This window comes from Aristolochia californica, unplaced genomic scaffold (assembly GCF_029961685.1).
Source record: "Aristolochia californica isolate CCGP_79_NKW_82.1479 unplaced genomic scaffold, dmAriCali1.0.hap1 SCAF_9, whole genome shotgun sequence".
In the NCBI taxonomy this organism is placed as follows: domain Eukaryota; kingdom Viridiplantae; phylum Streptophyta; class Magnoliopsida; order Piperales; family Aristolochiaceae; genus Aristolochia; species Aristolochia californica.
In genome coordinates, this window is record NW_027182290.1 from 32,190,779 (window position 1) to 32,206,908 (window position 16,130).

The following is a 16,130-nucleotide window of genomic DNA, read 5'->3' on the forward strand; positions in this document are numbered from 1 at the left end:
CAACTATTTCAGGAGACCACCATTAATTGCAAAATTTTAACATACCAAATTCTTCTGATTTAATCCTGCAATTTCTAAACGAATAACTTGCATCTTAATTTATCATGGACGATGATTCAATGCCCTGATTATCAAACCAAACACAGAAACGTTTAGAAAGCGTCTGCGAATTAGAAACTTTTCTACAATCACATTCCGATAAATTAATCCTAACAGGGATTCGTGCTCAACAACGATCTGCCTAGTAGACAGAATGCAAAAACATCCTCCATCAGCCGACGTGCTGCACGATGCTCAGGCGTCTCCTTCGATTCCCATCAGTGACAACAAATTGCAAGCAATGATACAGGTGAAGCTTGATGGATTCAAGAATGGAGTACTAGTCTGCAACAGATCCTACTGTACACCCAATGAAACATCTAATCCAACTCCCATGTACAGACAGATACCACAAAAACAATTAACAAATTACAGTCTCTCTTCCACCTCTTTCATCATTCTCAAAACGCTTACTTGCATTACTGGTCTAGATTCTTTTACTGGAGACGTGATACTGCTGCTTCTCTTCCGGGTAAGGGCTCGAAATCAGTCTCTTCATCCGAGGCTTGACATGTACAGGATGAAGACGTGAAAATATCGACGGTCTGGTTTGAAGAGTATGGGTGGCTCATCAGCTCCACCGAACCTACCACGGTGAGGCACCCCATAGAACCTCCGCGAGAATGTTAGCAGCTTCTGTATCGGAAGCGGAAGCCTCCTTCACTCTCTTCAGAATCTCTTGCTTGAACGCTCTCTTTTCCCTCTGTCTCAGTCCTTGTCCCACTTCTAACTGGATGCTAAACCTCGCCACGCAGCTGGCAAAAGGGTGTTTCTCCAGGAATTTGCTTTCTGTAATCTTCTTCTTGACTTCCTTGTCGACGCCTGCCACTCCAATTTCCTCATCGGAGTTGGCGTCTTCGAATCTTCCCATGTCGATCAAATTACCGCCGAGTACTGATCTTTGCATCTCCAGCAGTTTCTCTATGATTCCTTCCTCAATCATGGCCTCGATGGCTTCTATCCTGCCAAAATACCCGATCACCATCACCAGCTCCATCGCCTGGATCTTTACGGCAATGTCGTCTGAGCCCAAGAAGCACATGATTTTGGGTATATGGCCGCTGGACTCGATCTCGTCGACCAGGGGGCTCTTGACCGATCTTGTGAGGCTGCAAAGGACCCGAATCGAGGTGGCCGAGGCCAAGGAAATCAATGACTTGATTGTCGGACCCATCAATACCTGACCGACGAAGACATCCTTGTTGAATTGAGCGAGCGCCGCGATCGCAGACCCCGCACGTTCTCGGATGATCTTCTCCGCCGAGGAGTCGCAAAGCACTGATTCGAGCACATGGAAAACCCCCGATTTCAGCAAAACGTTCTGCAACTCCCTGTTAAAACCCCGAGACACCCGCTGCTCGAACTCAATCAAGAGCTTCTCCTTGTTTTGGACCGAAGCGGAGGCGCTCTGAAGCGTGTTGACGAGATTTTCGACATTCTCCCGATCGATCCACAACTGTATCTCGGTCTCAATAGAGCCAGCGATGCGGGTGATCTCGTGGGACGACGAGCGGCGGTTCAGAAAGGATCGGAGGCTGGGTCTCGTCTTCCGGACGTTCTGCACCATGGACTTGAGTTGGGAGAGGTGTTGAGAAAGACTAGAGAGATACGGGTCGAAGGAGAAGAGCTCCGATTCAGTCTCCAGCTCCAACAAGGCTTTCAAGTTGGTATCCTCATTTACATCCTTCTGAAGGTTTTTGGAGGCTTCTTTCAGGGCTTCCAAGACTTTCAGCACCTGAGATTGAGTTCCTCCCGCCACACGGTGAGCGTTATCTTCTTCCATGGCTACCGCCTATGACCAGAAAAGTCTTCCCCCTTTACAGCATCTTCCACACAGCACAAACCCGGATTCCTTAAAAAAGAGGAGCACCCTTTTCTCAGTTTCTTAGGTCCTCTAAAAAGCTCAAACACAAGCAGCACCACCACCTCCGCGAAACGACAAAATCTATCCCTGTAACTGCAAATTTCTCCTTCTGCCGAGTTCTGGAGTGTACTCGCTGCTGGTAGCGCCAATCAGTGGCGGAAAACAGAACTCCAGTATCGAGCCACCGGTCGCGTCGTGCCAAAATCAGGAACTGATACTATTCGGAGCCAACTACCTCTTACTACAATGAGATACTTGTTAATGTGAGAGGATTCTGAGAACCCAGCCACGATTGCATGCGAAAAACGCGTACCGTGAGAAAGCAAGCTCATGCCTTGATACCCCACGCGGTGGCTATTGTATATATCTGGGCCCACAAGAACAGCCTGTGGGACCGGAGTTATCAAGGAGTCATGGATGGCCGGCCAGAGAAACTTTCTAGTAATGTTGACGAATTGGACACGTACAAAGAAAAGGTGGCGCACGTGGGAGAGGGGAGTCAAAGAAAGTGGGTATCAGATTGCGGAACATTCAACAAAAGCGAAAAACCCATCGGCGCTTGTTTCGTGCATCCTTTTTCATTACTAATTTTCGGTCATCTTTTACTGTTTCAGCCAACATTTTGTTCTAATTGATCAAGAAATATAATGGTTTATACAAGTGAAGGCTTCATAAGGGAAAATCCAAGTCCAAGAATGATTTCTCTTTATTCGTCTAGTGAAACAAAAAAAAAATTCAGATCTTCATAGGTCCATCTTTACACGGTTCTCCACAGCATCTGCAGAAGGATCGTGAAAAAATCCAGAGAAATTGACTTCAGGTGAAAAACTCCACCTTCTACAATTTGATATTTCCTCTATATTTGCCATATTAACCAAATCTTCGCCATTGATGACTCTTCAGCTGACTGTAGTGCAGATTGACTGTTGCGAATGTAAATCATCTATGGGATTACCAAATTGCTGTTTATTTCTTCTCCTCTTGGCAACTAATGTGAATCCTTCTGTATCCTTACCATTAGTTTTAGCCGTGTCACCACTACTCAATCCATGATTAGCAGCACTGTCATGAGTGACTCTGTTTCCACTCTCTCCACTAGTATAGCTTGAATTTTCTGCCTTCGTCCGACTGTCATGATTTTCACTTGAAGAATCCATATTATGCTGAACTGACTTAACAATGAAACTAAGTAATATCTGCCTTGCAAGCTCAGACTTCTCTACATTACAGCCAACATCGTTTGTTTTTGCATCTTTACCTGCAGAAACAGTTTGCTGACTTAGTTTCTTCTCTTCATTCAACTTGGTACCCGAATTTGTTAAAGACTCCAAATGCTGACTCCCCTCAGCCTCAGGATGCTGTAATGAAGCTTTTCTTGGGACAAACTCGGCAGCGTCAGGGTTCATAGCTTTGGGAGGGCTCAAGTTGCTCCTTTTAGCCACAGTACAACTAGGTCTGACACGGAATGAGTTACCTCTTCTGTAATACATAGGAGACCTAGGCCCATAAGGGCATCTCGAAGAAACTGTCTGAGAAAGTGGGATACCCACTGTCTGGGGGGGAAGAGTCCCCTGATCATAGCTTCCATCCGTTCCCATTGAATTGAATGAATGTCCCATCAAAGACATTGACCCCGGATTGAATGGCTCAGCTGAAGCTGAGAGCTTGCTCCCATTTGTTTCTGTTTTCTTCTCCTCACTAGACAAGCCCAAACGCTCTTCATCCTTGGGTTCGGTTGTCTCCATGTTACATAAAGTTGATTCCGTAGTAGAAACTTTGTTTTCGCTTTCTTCCTCAGTAACAAGTTTTTCTTCTTCTACTCCAACCTCAGGTACCTTGGTATCAACTACCTCCTTACTCCCTTTCTCTTGGCTCTCCAACGCTGCCTTCAAGACTGTACCAGGTGGGGCAATGGCAACTTCCTTGTAAGATAAAGCTTTTGAAGCAACCACAGTGAGATTTGATCTTTCAGAGGACAATTTGCTAACCGTTTTAACAGGTTTAGAGCCCCGATTCAACTCAGCTCCCTTAAAGGGATTCAAGACAGAAACATTTTTCAAGTCATCTCCATTCTTCAAGCTCGACTCTCTCAAAACCTTCCCCACAAAAATATCTGAATGAACCTTGTCTGAGTGCTCTTCAACCTTTGAGCTAGACCTCTTCAAAACCTTTCCTACTGCAAGATTCGTACTTTGAGGTGATGATGCAGTTTTACTCCTTTTATAGTTGACATCTCGATATCCAGAAGGCTCAGAGTTGTTAATGTTTATTTTTGCGAGAGCTGGTCTTCTTTGGCCAAACTTTTGGGCCCCAATGTTTCCAGCACGCCCTTTTGTACTGGCTTCTTGCCATCCTTCATCTGATACCTCGTATTCTAGTGGCATATTATCCACTTTTACCGCTGCATCCTCGATGGTATCGGTATTTTCTTTGAACTTCTCTTGGGGCAATTCATCTTGACTTTCTTCACTTCCCAAGTTTTCATTAACAGATTCAGCAGTTGAAATATCGCCAACTCTTTCTTTGCATTGTCTGTCGGCAATCTGGATCACCTATCAAAGCACCAAACAAAATAGGTAAATAACCAGAAAGAGAACAAATGATTCTGGTAAGAGAACTTTTGTCGGTCCACCAGATCAATGGCCCCAATAACCATATGCACATCAAGTTTAGGTTCTAGTTTATCAAATTTAAGGTTACAAGACTGGTTTTGAGTACCTTGGCTCTCCTTTGTTTCTTCTGCAACTCTCTTCCTTTTGTGTTCTGATCAGGGTTTATGTAGTCAAGAAGATCTGATACACTGGTCATATTGTGCATTACAGATCAAATTATGAATGTATTTAAGTAAAATACAAGTTATAATTTGTGTGAGTTTGCAGAACAAGTCGAGTACAATGTCAGTACCTAAGGTGACCTTTGCTTGCAATGGACGCATCTGGCTTAGGAGTTCCGTTGCGGGCAGCCTCTTGTTGCTCCATAGCTTTTGTCTCAAAGTACTCTAGCCATGCAGCAGCATCCTGAGTGGGAGAATGGTGACCTTAATTTTCAACATGACACTTCGCCAGTAAAATTAAATCCGCTATATCATATCCTATTTGTCACGAGGAGGACCAACCTGAGTCCGAAGATCATCACTTCCTAGTTTTGCTTGCAGTATCTGTAATGTGGTTTGCTCATGTTGCACACTGAGGGAATAAGCATCCATCAAGGACAGAGCTATGGCTATTGCATGATAGCTTGCAGCAGTCTGACAGATAATAGCATTAATATTGATAAAAACCAGTTAGTTCATAATTATAGCGTCCACAGATATAGTGTTAGTGTTCTCTAAGTAACTTCGGTTATAATTTGAAGATTCTTCAAGATGGCACATGAGTTTGAATCTAGACCTGAATGTGATCAGCTCCTAATAATCTTTGATTGCACTTAAGAGCCTCGTGAAGGTATCTGAGTGCAACATGAACATTTCCCATGCCCTCTTCCATCATGGCCATGTTTATATAGGTTGCAGCTGTATTTGGATGCGACAGTCCACATGTAAAATAAAGAAGGTACAATGCACGATTGACATATCTGAAAACATAAGAGCGTAGAAACAGTTAAAAAGTACATTACTCTGCCATTTTTAAAATATGATAGAATTGTCATCTCTTTGTTGTCAGTAAAGTCAGGCAAAGTAAATAAATTAAATCCTTGTTGTAGCAAATAAAAATATGCACTAAAGCATTTAGAAAGGCCCCAAATTGATTCATAATCTACTCCATTAATTTCCATTATTAGCTGTCAGTAAAATTGTAGCTAAACCAAACATCAGAACAATTAAGTACTAATAAGTAGGATAGTTTAAAACTTTGCTGCAGTAAATAAGAATCTGCCATCGAGAAGCATTTAGAAAGGCACAAATTTGACTCGTAGTTTATTCAATCAACTCTAGGGTGAATGCACACACAAACTGAACCAGTTTCAGATGCCTAAAATATAACCACATTTATAAAGTAATTATGAAAACTAATAGAAATTATAAAATAACTCAAAACACAAAAGCAAAGAAAAGACATTATGCATAATTATGGAGATATAAATTTCAAGTCAGCAACCTTAAAATCCAATAACTTAGATACCTTATTAGCTTAAATCTTTTTATCTGACACTTTATATTTGAAGAACAAATGTACCACGTCTTTTACTTTCTCAAAAGCTATGCCGAGAGGAGTTACCAAATTACAGAGGACATTTGCCAAGAATAATAAATTCTCAAACACAGCAAAAATATAAATTTGAAAAACTAGGAAAATAAGAGACAAGTAGAAAGAATTTTTAAAGATCAATTATTAATAGAACTTCCAACTTAAATAAAAAATAAAAAAAATAAAAAGTATAGAAACAATTGTCTAGATTTGACAAGATCAGAATTAATCTTATAAATCTAGATAAAATGCTAGGAATTAAGAACCATAATTTTCTTCATAATAATACTCGTTGAGGTGATCCAACAACTATTTCCTAATCCACAATGTCCAGTTGATAGGAGTTGGGAGTTGGTTTGGTTGCTAGGCATCATGTCTAACAAGAAATCCCAAACAGTTGTACTGTAGGAAACAAATCATGTTAAGGATTCTGATCTAAATTGCCTTTTGCAAGTGTGCTCAGAATTTACTTCTACTTCACCTTCTTTTTGGTCCATAAGCAGACACTAGTGAAACCCTTCTCACCAGCCCTGCAGGTCTACATCAGACATGTTCAAACTATCTCTAACAGTTGAAGATTTTATATGTTTAAACAACCTCAAGAGGTCCACATCAGACATGATCAGACCATCTGCAACCCACATTCCTAGATTTGTAAAACTGATAATTTAAGCCAAGCCAGGAGTCACCCACAATCCCATTATGCCCGTGACTCAGCCTCTTTGTGTAACTACTTTAAGGGTTGAAAAGGAGGTAAGGGGTGTGCACACGCGTGTAATCAACATCCAAAAAAAAAAAAAAACAACAACAACTAACATTTAGGAAAAAGAAAAGAGAAAGTAGACAGGAAAAAACTATCAACAGCTCACTTTTTACTTTCTTTTCTTCTGGTGGAAATGCTCAAACATGTTATCTTAAATGGTTATCCAGGCCAAAAAGACTTGGGCACTGAAACAAGTATGAGTTGTCAAGCAAGCATAGTTATGCACAAAATCCAAGAACCGGACTAAGTGGCTCTTATTGAACCTCGTTCTGGAAATGGTTAAAGTTGAAACAGGTCCATCCCACTTTTTAAAACACAAGATCAGATAAGTCATCCCAGTTGAATCAACAACATCAACAGTCCCACAAGACAAGTCACAGAAACAGATTTATAGGGGAACTTGAAAATTAGGTTCATTAAAAGCTGATGCAAAGAACTCAGTAGTTTAGAGTAACGGACATGGCCTGAATTCAGATGAATAGATAGTATTTTGAAAGCACTAGTATTAGCACCAAGCATTAATGATTAAAAATCGTCTTTAACAAGTCACAAGGAGAAATAGTGACCCATCCTAAACTTACTTCAATGCTAGCTCTATGTGTTGCAGACGATAGTAGAAAACAGATAGATCCCCATAGCTTTTCATTGTATCTGGGTGATCAAGGCCAAGTTCCCTCTCATTGATATCAAGAGCCTTTTGTTGATAAAAAGTCGCCTGTTGAAGAATATAAGTTTAAAACTTCAACTTATTTAGAATGAAAAGAAGCTTAATACCTAAAAGACACATCAGTTATTAGCCTCATCAGACTTCACAAAGAAACAAAGATATACAAAAAAATTTACTGTAATGCAAACTCGTAAGAGAACTGATTGGCACAACCATTGATGATCTCTAGAGCATAACACTGCTTTTATACACAAATCTATAATTGAGATACTGTGCAAACTAAAATTATTTTTAAATAACCATAAATTCGACAGAATTTTTCAAATGTGAAACATTGTCTAAGTACAACGCAAACAGCTGGACTAAAACATTTTTTTCGTTACACAAAAAAACAAAGAATGGGAGATGGGAACATGTGAAGATGTCTTGCTTGGATATGAGTCTCCTTAATAAAACATAACATGCTAAAATTTTATTTTACATAAATAGATGTGCAAAAGAGCTAACAAAAAAAGAACGAAATGGTGGAAATTTCACTCAAATGCAACTTGCTCTGTAATTACCTGATTAAAATCACCTGTATGATATAGAACAACAGCTAATAGACTGTATGCACTAGCTGTCAGACGGTGGTAGGGCCCACATACTGCAATCATCTTTGAGAGTGCCTTCAAATGTAAATATCTCAAGAACATCAATGCATAAACCAATATCAATCCTAAATTACAGTGCATTTAATAGAAAGTGATTTAGTCACCTTTGTCCCATAGCTGACAGCATCCTCTAGCTTTCCCTTATCTAAAGAAGTCTTAGATGATTCCAACAAGGTACGGGCATCTGCTGAGGAGCATGCTACATGCTATAAAACACAATAAGATTGTATTAATGCTACAGGTAGATAATTGACTAAAGATTGACATTTGTAGAGATAATTGAAGATCTTACTTTATACACGGGGATCATGCTGATAACATCAGATCTGCTAAAAGGGTTTGGGATGTCCATATCATAATCTTTAGGAGCCAACTCCAGTCCAACCTAAATGCATAAAGAGATAAATAAGCAAGCAAAGCAATTAAATAAAATCTCATCATCCTTGTTTATCATTCTTCAAATATCTTCCTCAGACTCCAAAATGGTATAATCATTTTGACTAATGAATAAATGACAAACTTAACATTCCAACGATACCTTGTGACAAACCCCACGAAGAATTGAAAATTTTCTCAAATGCTGAAAACCATCTCCTAAACTCCAATCATATTTTTTCTTGAGAAAGCTTTCTAACCATGCCATCTTAAGAACATGTAACTCGTTCAATTCACGATCAATATTTTGCATGGGACAGGAACCCAGCAATATGTTCAAAGCTGCAGCTACTGTAGAAGATAATTCATCCATATTCTCAACAGCAGACACAATAGCCTTTAGTAAGTGCTTGAATGCTCGAGTAACCATTTCATGGATACAAAGAGCTTGTATGTGAGGGAGCTTTTCAGATAGTTCAACCTGATCATTGGCATGAAAAAAGAATCAAAGTTAACATAATGATTCTATTAAAGGCATTATAAAGCACTTCCATAGAGATGCCCATATTCGATAATGGGATCGATTTACAATATTTTGGTCATGCAGGTTTTGGTCCATCTATGTTTGGTTCAGGTAACAAGCTCCTCCAAAGGGTGAATTATTGTATGGATCTCTTCACTATTTCAAAAATCTAACAAAAATAATGCCAAAAGTCTAAGACTTGATGTGATTCTAATGTATGAGGTAAAAATATGCAATATGTACCCAGAAAGAGCGGTAAATAAATATAAAATTTCATGCAAGTGCATTCTTGTTTGCTTATATTTCTGAAAATCTATACCTACTTGTGTTTTCATTCTTTTGCAATCTTAGCAGGTTGTTTCCCATGTATAATGCAGTAAGTCTGTACTTTTTAGAAGAAATTGTTAACTCCACTTCTAAAGGAATTTTCTTGTTAACTTCATCACTCTGATTCTCTCTCCTCTCCCTGCAGTAGTCCGTACTCACCACATCTACAAGTAACTGCCACAGTGGCCCGTACAAGTGCGGTTTCTTGTGGTGTTTTTCATTTCCTAAGAAATTCAGGATGCTGACGTTTGTGATTATTTGCAAGTAGCATCACTAAGAAACATCACAACCTTCAGTAGTTAAAAGGTGTTTGTATTCTCACCACACAACCTAAGGAACGCATTTGGAGTCCCCTTGTATGCATGAAATCAGTAAGTGTACGCCCATCAACTGGAGAGAGTTCAAGTGACCCAAAATCTGCCACCTATTAAAGCAACAATACTGACTTATAAAGGATGAGCTTTAAGCAAGCATCACAAAGAAAAAAGACCACCATATGCAATATAAGGATTACCAGTTTTGGCAAAGCAACATCATCATAATACATGTGAGCCAATTTGGTAAGCTCATCCAGTGACTGTTTGAAAGCAGTTAAGAAGACAAACTATTAGTATCTGCCAGTGCCAGATCTAAAAGGTTAGCATAAAGTTGTTGTTTTTTTAAATGGTAAAAAGGATAGATATCAATAGAGAGACTCTTATAACCATTATTTTTAAAAGTAAATGACCTTTTTATGAAGACCAGTCCCAGAATCCTGCAGCTTTATAAATGCCTCTTCAGCAAGCAGTTTCTTTATTACAGTTTCACTTGATACATCAGAAGGCTCCCCAACACATGTGGTATCAAAATCTGATGCTTCACACCCTGAATCAGACTTACTATTCTGTGCATCTGGTCTCTTTTTTACCTTCTTCAAGGGTTCAAACAGCTTTCCCAGTCCTTTAACAGCTGGTTGAAGTTTGGCATCTTTCTCACTTGCCTTTGAATTTTTCTCACTGCTTGGTGATGTTTCCTTATTCTGTAAATGTTGAATCCAGCATGCACCAAGTTCCCATCTGATAGTTCTCTGAGTACAAGGCAAGCTCTCCTGTAATTTCGCTAAGCTATCACAAAGAACTCTCCGCACTAAACTCTGAGCTGCTTTCAGGCCGTCTGAAGCAGAAGGAGAACAACATTCCTCTTGGAGCAGAATTCTTAAGCTGCAAAAGAAGTTGATGATATTTTTTCTTTCTTGTGTTTATAACAAAGTTAATGGTTAATGCGCAGATTGCCACAAACAAGATGCAAATTCAGACATGAGGACAATGCTAAAATGTCAGAGGACAAGATATATGCATGCAGTTTTAGAGTTAGCATTACAAAATTTTCTTAATTTTGTAAACCATAAAAGTTGAAACATGTACAACATGTCTTTCTGAAAAAAGAATGAAATGTTTCACATGTATAGATAGTATGCCTATTAACAAAGGTAAACAAGCAGTGAAAATTCTGATAATGGAGAAACGATGTCTTTAAAAATAAGAACAAGAACTATCCTAAGTGACCTATCCACATATAGGTCCAAGATAGTATGTCTAGGATTTTGTGGTTTCATAAGGCAGATGTATTTTTTGAATATCATGTTGGACTCTAATTGCATTATAACGTCTAAACCTTATAGTCTTATACTAGTTTATAAGGCATCCATTCCCATCAGTATAGGTCATAGCAGTAGGTTTGTTGTGGTGCCCTTCCATCCATGGAGTTGTAGATTCATGCATCAATTGAAAGGAAAAAGAAGAAGTACATATCATTTTAATCCACCAACCAAGTTCTCGTACCTATTAACATTCAATGCATCAGCACCACCATTTGGGTGATCCTCAATCTCAAAGTCTTTCACTGGATAATCTACTTTCTTGATAGCACCAGACACTTTCACAACAGCTGTGTGTCCACAAAACCGAACAATGACAACACCTAAGGTGGTAGTATCCTGCATGGGAACTATAATTATTACTCTTCATATGATGATGGAGACTATCAAATGTAATAGCAAACGAAGAATTAAAGGAGACTGTCTTCTTACATGAACAACAACACTTTCATCTGCAGTTATCCCTTTAAGGAGATTCCTTTCAGTCACCTCTTTATTTGTCATACCAGGCATTTGACTACAATCAATTTTCTCATTCACCTTCAAACTTGTATCTGCTGGGTCTTTCTTCACGACTATGAACAAATCACCTATTTGCTCTTCACATAGTATAGGGTCAGAAGGAACTTTTTGCAAAACTGAGATTTTCTGATTTATGATTCGACGAATTAAAGAAACTGCTTTAGTTACCGATACATCTACAAATAAACTATGCAGCAAAAAGGCCTTCCTATCCCGGATTTGCCGCTCATCCTCTGTTTTGCAAGGAAGGCTTGATAGAATAGAAAACTCTGTAGCCCAAGGTCTATGATCAAATTTGCCATCTTGAGCCTGACCACCACCACTACCACCCCAGCTTTTATCTTCTGTAGGTAGAGATGGAAATTTGGACGGAGATTCAACAACTACTGGAGGGACCAACCACGTATTTGATCGGAAGCCATAAGGAAGATTTCCAAACTGGAATTCAAATGAAAAACATCTAAGTTTTAGAAAGGAAAAAAAAAAGGACTTTAACATGTCAAAAAATTCATCTTCCACACTCCAATATATTTTTTTTTAAAAAAAAGTGAAGGTCACCTTATTGTGTTCCTCAAAAGCTTTCATCAAGGAATCATAAGCCTGCAATTGGAGGAATGTAAGCATAATGACAAACATAATTTAGAAAAACAAGTGATGCCAAGCTGAATCATGAGGCAAAATAAGAATGTTGTGTTCGAGTCATCGACAAGTCAACTGAAGCTCGAATGTGACAATAGAATGGAACTTCAATTACCCACATTGGCAAATGCCCTGCTCAGCTGTTGTAACAGATCCACCAGTGAATGAGTCAGGAGTAACTGCTTTCCCACTGGGTAGAAGCCTTTAACAGATGCGACCACATTTACCAATTTCCCATTACAAATCTTGACCTGCAGATCCGTCACTTTGTAAACTAGATCACAGGAGAGAGAGATACAGGAGAAAGAGATAAAAGACAAACTAGTAACCAAATTGACACAGAAAATATGATGAGAAAAAATCATTCAAATTGTTATCCTTTACTACATTTTCAGATCATTCCTAGTCACAGATAATTAAAATATGTATTTTAGATACAGAACCCATCAATAAACAGTATTAATATTAATATTAATAATAATTATTATTATTATTATTATTACTACTACTACTACTTTGAAGTTTCACCACACTCCTAGACCCAGTCGGGACTTGAAACCAGGACTGCAGATGAGAAAACCCACCCAATACAACCGTTGTGGCAAAACCCAGCAAATTATTATTATTTAATATCTATTTATTAATTTAAATTTATTTATTTATTTATTAGCATTACCATTTAAAATATTATTCATTTATTTATTTATATATTTATTTTTTTATTATAACCATCATCACAATCGTTATTATGATCAAATCCTCGAGTGTCACTATCACATGTGTAGCACACTGGGACTATTCCTAGTGTGCTACACATGTAAAGTGATCATCAGCGTCAATGTGTATTTAATATCACAGCTGCAGAGCTGGTGGCGGGTTCGCGTTTACTCTATTTCCCGGATCTAAAAGAACATTAATAAATGAAATGCAGTTTAAACCCTAAAACAGAGAAGAACTCTCACCTCAATTTCGAAAAAGTCGCCCTCGCGCCTCTCTTCATCTCGGCGATCGCTTCTCTTCACAACTGCGAACAAAAAGCTCAGAACCCAACCCATTGTTTTCACCAATCATAACAAAACTAAGTTCTCAGAAAACAATGATAAATAATCAAATACACGCCAGCGAATAAAATACTCACAAAGAACAGGCGGAGTGAGGTGGGAGAAGGAGAATAAATCGTAGAAATTGGAGAGCTTGGGAATCGGCTGAATGGCAGCCATATCGAACTGCTTCGAAATCGGAGAAACTCGGCCACTGGAATCCAATGCGGGGCGACTTGCCGGCGACGGACATTTCCCATTGGCCGAGTTCGGCTGTTTTCTGGCCTTCGCAGTCGACTTGCTCCCGAAGCACGTAGTGCAGGCGACGATGTCCAGTAGCCTCCGCACGTGTGCAATCGCCTGTTCATCGTCCGTATAGTCCTCTGCAGGTCCGGTAGCGAACCACGTTAGACCGGTTTCACGAGGGCAGTGCCGTCACAAAGGTCGTCAGTCAACCACCCACCAACGCACGTGTTTGGAAATAATACAACAGCTAATAATATTTATATTTTTAGTGATGATTAATTAATAGACCAACTTTGCCATGATTAATTATACTCGCGCCAAAAAGGTGCTTATGCTCTCATCGTCTTCCAAATTTGCCAGTAAATCGGTGCAGTAACGAACTTCCGATAATAATTTGAGTTTTCTCGGGAGCTGATAGTTTTTGGTAAATCCGATCAGCCGAGACGAGGACTGTAATTTCAGTTCTGCCTACAACAGCAACTGTAAGCAATTATTTGATGCGCTCTACGTTATTAACGAGAAAATTTTGCAGATTCCGGCAGACTGTCGGTTGATTGCAGCCAAATAAAAAAAAAAAAAAAAAGTGATAGAGTCCATTCAATTCGTAAGCGAGGATTCCAACGAAACGTGACCAAGGCATTGCCAGGCGAAACGAACAATAATCAAATTAGTAAAATAAGGGATTAAAAGTTTTGATTTAAACAGGGAGTCTTTTAGAATAATCACTCACCTTCCACGATCTTTAAGAAGCAGGGCTTCAAGGAAACGATATCAACAGAATCCTTTAATCTCTGTCCGCGGCTCTGTAAATAGCATTGTGCAATATCTAAGCCATGGCATATCTATTAAAAGTAATATTTATAGATGATTTGGAAGTCGATACTGTAAATGATCTGGAAGGAGTTCGTAATCAACCTCATGAGCCAGCGAATAGTTGGTGAAATGGCAGGTCTCAACATGCACAGCCAGGAGCCTTCTCACATCAATTATCTTATCGGTGGAGATACCCTGCAATTATAAATGCATGATACCAGAACTACAGAGGGAAAGATAGAGAGAGAGAGAGAAGAGGGGAAAAAAGTGAGGAAAGTAAAAGGAGAAGAACAATGCTGGGGAAATACCTTGACTATTACATGAGAATCATAAGGAGTAAGAACAGTTACATCAATGACACTGGGCACCACTGAAACAAGAAGAAGACAAAGAATCAAAAAACCGCTTAGTATGAACGGAGAAGTATGGGATTTCATGAAACCCAATTAAACCTTTCTCTTCTTTCTTCTTCTTCTCCGCTCTGCTTTTGTTACCCTTAGCACGCCCAGCCTTGGGGGCCATTCCCCAGAAGAAAGACCAACCCAGCTAAGGAAGAGCAGGAACTGAAAAACCCTTTTATGGAACTCGGTCTACCACCAAATTAGAACCATCAAACATCGGATAAGAAACAGTTTCTTCATAAGAGGTCTAACGACGATGAACAGAAGAGAGCAGAACCAGAAGAGAGGAAGACAGATGAGCAACTGAAGCCAGGAAGCATTTACAGGAAATCCATAAAAGGTCAGTTGAAGATAGGATAAGGGTTTTAGGTGACGGTCCGATGGATCTGTGAGAAATCTCAGCCTCTCGTTGCCCTTCCCCCTCAGTTCCTCCCCTATCTCTCTTCTTCTCTCTTGACGCCCTACTGGGCTTTTAAGACCGAGAGACGGAGACGTGTCGAAGACAAAACTCGTTCTCAGAAGACAGACCGTCCAATCGACGACACGTGGAGGGTGGAGAAGAATTTGGTGGCATGGCCGAGCCTTTTGTTTTATCACATGTTCATTCCTTGGGGCGCCGATGCGTCTCAGGTCCGAATTACAGAGGAGAAAGAAGAGGTGAATCTCTTTTTTATCGAATCCCCTGTCACATTTTCCTTGGCAACGGAGACTCTCTCACTCAAGCTTTAATAATTCCTTTCAACTTTTAATTTTTAAAGATTGTTCGTGAACCTGCGATTAGATTGATTCTGATTGACTGCACTGTTTATTAAACTCCGTCTTACAATCTCAGCCTTCCCTCGCCGGAACCAGACATCTGAAACAACCAAAGTTTCATTAAAACTATTCATCAACCATATTACATTGTCGTTTTTATAAGCTTCTATGAAGATGATGATGAATGGAAGGTCTCGTAATTATACATAAAAATCATTACCATGATCGAATGACGACACAGGTTCCAGATTTTATCTTCATGAATCTTGTTTCGTCTCCAAGCTATTCTCGTGAACTCTCTACCAACTACCATGAAAGGTGTTTTATTTTATATGAATTCATGGTGATCTGAACGTGCTGGGTTTATTAATAGAATCATTCTCCACTCATGAATCGATGGTTGCTAAAATACATTGAAGCACTTGGAATGATGATCTAATAGCTCTATAAACGTCATTAGAGAAGCATGTCGTGTAACCAGAAATATTGAGTTTTTCATTTTCTCACCTACTCTCAATTCTTTTCTTGATTCTCCGTCTCTCCATGCATCTCATGCACTTGTTGTAAACCTCACTCTTCCATTTTCATGAATCACGTGGATCCTCAAATACAAACCTAC

General features: G+C 39.4%; 1 protein-coding gene across 1 annotated transcript; it reads right to left on the bottom strand.

Moving 5' to 3' along the window:
• Positions 1-2,639: 2,639 nt before the first annotated feature.
• On the bottom strand, positions 2,640-15,163 carry LOC137940184 (protein REDUCED CHLOROPLAST COVERAGE 3-like). Its single transcript, XM_068785115.1, has 23 exons — positions 14,807-15,163; positions 14,663-14,724; positions 14,457-14,549; positions 14,272-14,344; positions 13,394-13,678; positions 13,218-13,279; positions 12,375-12,506; positions 12,175-12,216; positions 11,527-12,054; positions 11,279-11,433; positions 10,186-10,657; positions 9,973-10,035; positions 9,781-9,882; positions 8,772-9,089; positions 8,526-8,618; positions 8,338-8,439; positions 8,144-8,248; positions 7,495-7,628; positions 5,353-5,536; positions 5,079-5,210; positions 4,868-4,980; positions 4,682-4,763; positions 2,640-4,515 (listed from the first exon to the last, which is right to left on the bottom strand). Exons 1-23 carry the CDS (start codon positions 14,874-14,876, stop codon positions 2,863-2,865), a joined length of 5,055 nt encoding a protein of 1,684 aa, XP_068641216.1. The 5' UTR covers positions 14,877-15,163; the 3' UTR covers positions 2,640-2,862.
• Between the last annotated feature and the right edge of the window lie 967 nt (positions 15,164-16,130).

Coding starts and splice junctions, on each gene's coding strand:
- LOC137940184 (XM_068785115.1), bottom strand. CDS start 14,876: ATGGCCCCCAAGGCTGGGCGTGCTAAGGGTAACAAAAGCAGAGCGGAG. Junction 10,658..11,278: donor GATGCATTGAATGTTAATAG/GTACGAGAACTT, acceptor CTTCTTTTGCAG/CTTAAGAATTCTGCTCCAAG. Junction 4,981..5,078: donor GTGATGATCTTCGGACTCAG/GTTGGTCCTCCT, acceptor TCTCCCACTCAG/GATGCTGCTGCATGGCTAGA.